Here is a 6,617-nt window from a genome sequence, read left to right as displayed (position 1 = left end):
CATAATAAGGCCGTTACTTAGCTGATGGTATGTATACATCTGATAAAGGCCTAACATATACTAATACTGGTTAGAAAGACGTCATAATGATACATATCTAGACCCTCCAATATACAAAAAACACTACACCTGAAGAGGGTTTACAAACAACCGATAGGAGCTATGTGAGTGACCAGACCTCGGAAAATCTAAGAACGACATCCTCAAATCCCACATGTTACCAAAAAAATGACCAAACACGCATCTTCTATTAGCAACACGCGTAAAACCAATCTTCAATTTTGCAAAATCATACTGCTCCGGTAATGTACATGGAACCTCTTCAACTTTTTGATCCCGAGTTGAACTCAGCTTCCGGATAATCTACTGTCTCCGACGTAGCATCTAGTTGGAGAAAGCAGTCTCGGTCTGGGACCTCATCAAACACGTCTGCAGCAAGTTTCATCCTAATAGAAGGCATGGCCGCATCACATAGGCCTGTGTAATTTACTCCAAGAGCTATACACTCTAAGCACTTCAACGTGTACACACCACAGTCACCTTGTTGATAGTTCTGTGGGAGTGTTTTCACCCGGTAGTAACTAAATGCCGCCGCCCCGATATGCTCATCTTTGTACCTCCGGTTATATGCTTGTATCAAGCGTGGGATCATTTTTGCGAACGGTTTGCACTTCTTTTGTAGACTCTCGTCGGTTCTACCGCTGTTTATGCTATCGTAAACTCTTAGCCTCCGCTGGACTAAGTCAGCTTCGATGGCTACCCAATGGTTGTTATCGAGGTTGTATGGGAAGAGCAGGGTGTCTACATCGTCAACCCACACCTTGTTTGTCATTCCGTATTTTGGCAGCCTTCCCACGTACGTCTCAAAATAACCTTCTCCAAAAACCCATTGATTAGAGGCTTCCATTTTAGGGAATTCGAATGCCCACATACTAACAAACAAAGGATCGAGAAAAGCAATACGATCTGTTTTATATGGGGATGGCGTTTGCGTCCCCCTAATACGGAACATATGCATACATGTAACCATGTGCTGCAACACGAGTGACATCTATCAGGCATTAGTATACCATAGTTAACTGCGTCAAATGTTATGCTACGAAGCTTACCGCATCCCATAACCAGCCGAATGTTGTAGTTGGCCACAATTGTTTAGGGGTCAGGAGGCGAAAATAAAATTCGGCATTTCCAGTGCAAGGTACTTTAGCCCTGAATACCAAAATTAACAAATCAGTTATAGATCGTAGTCCTCAAATCCGAATATAGACACTAATTATATACAACTCTAAATGAAGACTTACAAATCATCAGTTAGGAAGGACATCAGCTTTGCAATTTTCTCAGGACTTGCCTCACTAAAAGGATCGTACACTGCGGGAGATAGGACTACAATGTGGCTTTCACGTCGGGTCATTAATGCAGCTCGCATTGATTCGTCATTAGGGTTTAACCCTATGTTGGTGCCCACTGGATCTACTAATAGAAGATCAAGCTCTCTTGATGGAGGAAACACCTTTTGTAACAAATATGCAAAATACCTGGCTTTCTCCTTATCTTTCACTGTATGAGACGATGCAGGACTGCTGGTCCCCTTGGTTAAATCCACAACAGATTCGCACTTTCGATCCGACGAGCCAGGGTTACCACCACTTACCGGATGGATAACATTAATAGGAACGGGTTGAGCACCTGCTCCATCAACTTTGTCATTATACTTTGCTCTTTTATCGCCTTCCTCTGTCTCCCAACTCTGTACTCTTTTGACACGCTGTACACTGTCTACCATCTGCTTTGGAATTCGCTCTACACTGTCCTCTGGTTCGATTTTAATACTCCCAGACCACATGACCTTATCCTTAATGGCTAACGGATTCCTAACACAACTAGCAACTTTATAACCATCCTTGTCCGAATGCTTTATCTGATATAGCCATGACTTGAAACAAAAGACATGTATTTGACGTTATATACAAGACATTTGAAATATAATATGACGCTGTTAAACTAGAGACAAAGTATACAAATTGCTAAATTGTGTGTACGAAAAAAATTATATATCAAAATAATTACAAAATTATACAACTTCACAAAACTGAAATTGATATTGTTTCCTCGAATAGATAAATACAAAGACTTCATACTGAACAATAGATATATAATAACAATTTTATCAATACGGTACGCAGATCATACCTCCTCTATTTTTTGTTCGTCATTTCTTAATGTAAGAGGTCCTTGCATATACGCTCCTCCATCCGTTGTGTTGATAATAACTTTCTTCAATAGTTGAACGTCACTCTCAAAGTTACCCATCCTACTCTCCATACCTTGAAGTTTGAACACAACTTCCGCTATTGCTCTAGAAAACGATATCTGAATATTATCCATTTTCGCCCCTAGTGTTTCAACCATAGTAAATAACCTTCCACTACCATCTTCACCCTGCACACCTGAATGCTTATCTCCAGACGCCTTCTCTGCTGAACATTTGTCCCCAACACTTTCTTTCTGCTCCTTCGCATTATTGGGGACATTACGGATGCTGGTTGGGGCTGTTTCAAGGAAATCATCGTCACTTACCCCTGCAACATGTTGCCTCCTCTCCCTCTTCTTCGTATGTTCCCCCTTCCTTTTTTTTACACAATCCCATTCTCTTTCATCCACTTCGCCATTGATCACGTCTAACAGCAGATTATCCAGTTTCTTCTTCAAACCTTCTCCTACACCATACACAGAATATTGTCCTGGCCAATCTGGATATATGAACTCCAAAGGTTTAGGTACTAAATGCTTCACCTGAAGCTGCATTTCAGATACCATAACTTTTAATAATCTATCACAAAGAAAAAATGCAGACAAATAATGTATACGTAAATTGAAGGCATACCTCCCCATTATTAAGGAGTTTGCTCCCGGATATGAAGGCTTCGATATCCTTCCTTGGCCTCCCTCCTCTCCACCTTAACAGAGGCAAATCTACACCTTCTCTTACATTCCCGTAGCTAGCCCCCAGCACCTTCACGCTCTCAAATGCCCATATCAGCAATACATGGACACATCCATGGAGGGTATAAGCATTGTTAGGTAACCCAAGGACTTTGATGGAATCAACTAAACTCTTGAATCCAACCCTACCCCATTGAAAACTCTCAAATGCTTCTTCATTCAACGCCCTTTTAGCGTATTCCAGAGGAATCCGACTGTTCCTTGATAAACCAAGCACTCCAACATGAACAAGATACAACCGAGCTATCTGCGTCTTCATTTCATCAGACCACCCACGGCAGCTTCTCAAACCCTCAACTAGCTCCTCCCAGTTGGGTCCATTAAAAGCTTTCACCTTTAAAGCCGCCCATAAAGGTGTATGATCGACTTCAAACTCTGTTTCATCAATCTTCTCACAATTCAAACCACTAATTTCTTCATATTCATATAGAGAGAACCTCAGCGGCTTTCCTCCAACCAAAAACCATACCTCCGAAGGAATGTTTATTGCCAATTGATTGGATAATAGATAATGGATGGTCTTCCCACAAAACAGGTAGTCAGATTCGGCTAGATCCAATAGAACTCCCAGCTGCGAATTCTTTCTTATTTTGTCATACACCTCATCACCAACAAAGCCTTTCAAACCACCAAGATTGGACAAACTACAATCGTGGTGCATGCTTCTCATCGGCAGTGGAAAATTACCAACCCCATACAACCTACTTGGATACCTCTTGCTTGACCCCATATCTACGACAGAAGCTTTAGTTTAGTTATTAATTCAATATCACAAAACATTTGTTGCTTAGATTAGCAATGAAGCAACATGAAGTCACACAAATATCTTCCGAAAAACAGAGCTCAACAACATACAGAAAACTAACATACAATATACAAGGCCTACTATGTAATACTCGGGTATAAGAAAACAGTAAGCAATAGAGACTAAACCACGATATAGAAATTTACCTCTGAGCAAATCGCTTTATTTCCCTCCTCCTCTACTTCAAACCACCTCGCCGTCAACTCGCCGTCAGTGGTCCTCCAGCCAAACGTCCTCCACACAGATTCTTTTCACGCCGCAAGCTATCTAAAAATAGCTGATCTCAACCCAACAATCGTAAGACAAACAACACAAAGATTCAAGGGATCGACTTAGGTTTATGATCTTTTTATTTTCCCCTTTTAAGATCTTCGTTTTAAAAGAGAATGGCATAAATCGTAATAAAACACACAACTCAGATATAGAAGTAATTTGCAAACTTTTATGTGTTATTCTAGTAAGGCAGAAATCTCAACGTGTTAGTCTAGTAATAAACCTACTTTTATGCAATATTCTAGGTAATTTCCCTTAAATAAAACTAAATAAAATTAGCTTCATAATGAATGATAACATAGTGATACATTTTATAATGAAATATATCTTAGTGAATGATAACATAGTGATAAATCCTAGTCAAACATCTTAATTTTGTCTTTCTCAACATAATCTACCATGCTTTATAGAAATAATTTTTTTTACTTATCTGAAAGGAATTGAGTTTTTCTTTGTACCATCAATTAGTGGAGATAATCAAATCATTTTCTGAACCAGATTAATGTGTTAGAATGTGTTTGGCTATGTAACCATGTTACATTTGGGTTTATCACGGAAGTTTAATTTTGGACCAATCGACAATGAGTGAGTTATCAATAACTCTTTAAATATTACTCAATTCCAATATCATCTTTTTAGTAGAGGATCTTTTTCCACATTATCAATGATTCAGTTTGCTTCGGATTGTGTTTCTTGCTTCATGTTGTTGTTAGGTTTGTTGGCAAAAAAATGCACAGCTAAACAAATATCTGATTTGTGAGAAATCGAAGTTTTCTATGTAATATTGTATTTATAAATATAACCGTTAGTACTGAAACTAGTACACAAGAGTTCCTAAATCCTAACAATTCCTAAATATTTTAATTGCTTTAACTCAAGTAATGTCCGAGGGTTTTAGTTGTTATTTGAAGTAATTCCCTTTATAATAAAACAAAAATATACAACATTGTTTTGTATACTATATAATTTTAATAAGTTGGTTACAAATAGGTTATAGATTAATTGATAGATTAATTGGTTACAAGTTAAATAGTAGGTGCAACTTTAATTTATTTTCGAAATATTTTATTACTAGAACATGTTGTTTCCAAAAATCTTAAAGAGAATATTTCAAAGAACCATTTGATATTATCTAACTTACCATAATAATTTTCTTTATTAACACACATTTTCATATGTTCCAATAATAGCATATTTATTATTATTTGACATAATTATATTAAAAAATGCAAAAATTAGTCATCCTTTTGCAATTTTATTCTCAACATATTTGTCATCTTCTTCGTCTAAACGACATGGATGCTGCGAATTAAAAAGATCAGCACTGGCAAAGAACAATCTTTCTGAACCGGAATCATGAAATTGAGATTGTTCGGACAACCACATCATCGATTACATAACGGAGCATTCCCAATTTCACCATCACCATTGTTCAATTAATCTCAGAATTTGGACCAATATGAATTCAAGTGCTTCAGATCTGGTGGGACAGACGAAAGCAAGCATCCATTCCCTTGTTTCTTTTCAAATCAAAGATAAGGAGGATGGAATGGAGAGAATCACCGGCAGGCAAATGAAGAGAGAGCAGATCCAGTGAAACGAAGAGATCGACAATAATCGGTGTGAGCGGTGGTGAGATGATGACGAACGTAGACAACTTCTTTCATGAGACGGCGGTGATCCTTACATTACCGTACATAATCTTCGTTATCGAGCTTGGATGCCGCACATCCCATGGCTGCGCTTATTCTTCTTCTTCAGGTTTTTTCTACGTCACGATGGCGCGTGAAGCTTACGTCGGCTCTGCATATTTCACAACAGAATCATAGAGTAAGGAAAAAAAAAGTTATACAGTTGTTTCCAAATTTTGCCACTACACTGAATTCAGACAAAAACAACAAAGCTGAATTCAGGTTCATGAACATATAATGGTCTTGAACTTATGGTTTTGGTTTCTGAATATTTAGGAAACCATTCCCAAAATTTGATTATATCTTCCTAAATATTTATGAATTCCTTCCTAAATTTTTAAAATGAGGTTTTGAATCTTTGAATTTATGTTTTACCATAATGTATCACATATTACATCATTTAGTGGTGGATATTTGATTTTTTTTTTGTGCACATCTTGAAATTTTATGTATATATAAGACTAACTATTTGATTTTGTATCTTCATAAATATTAAAGAAGGCTATCATGAATGATAAGGTGTCCTTCCTAAATATTATCAATGTCATCCTGAATATGAATGTCATCCTGAATATGTATGTTCATGAAAGTCTTCATAAATTTCATGAAATACTTCCTGAATTTAAATTGAAATTAGTAAATATGTTCATGAAAGTCTTCATGAATTTAATGAAATACTTCCTGAATTTAAATCAATGTTTTTACAATCTCTATCACAAATTACTCTTATACTAGTTTTCTCCAAAAATGTGTTTCATATATGTTTGGAACTCTTCTTTGCTCTTATAATATACTATCCCAAATTACTCTTATACTATCCCACCAACATGAATACATACGTT

General features: G+C 37.0%; 1 protein-coding gene across 1 annotated transcript; it reads right to left on the bottom strand.

Moving 5' to 3' along the window:
* On the bottom strand, nt 229–1,343 carry LOC104732346. Its single transcript, XM_010451879.2, has 2 exons — nt 1,302–1,343; nt 229–1,209 (listed from the first exon to the last, which is right to left on the bottom strand). Exon 2 carries the CDS (start codon nt 1,049–1,051, stop codon nt 323–325), a length of 729 nt encoding a protein of 242 aa, XP_010450181.1. The 5' UTR covers nt 1,052–1,209; nt 1,302–1,343; the 3' UTR covers nt 229–322.

The sequence above is a fragment of the Camelina sativa genome, chromosome 12 (genome assembly GCF_000633955.1).
Source record: "Camelina sativa cultivar DH55 chromosome 12, Cs, whole genome shotgun sequence".
Taxonomy (NCBI): domain Eukaryota; kingdom Viridiplantae; phylum Streptophyta; class Magnoliopsida; order Brassicales; family Brassicaceae; genus Camelina; species Camelina sativa.
This window is presented reverse-complemented; position numbering and strand designations above follow the sequence as displayed.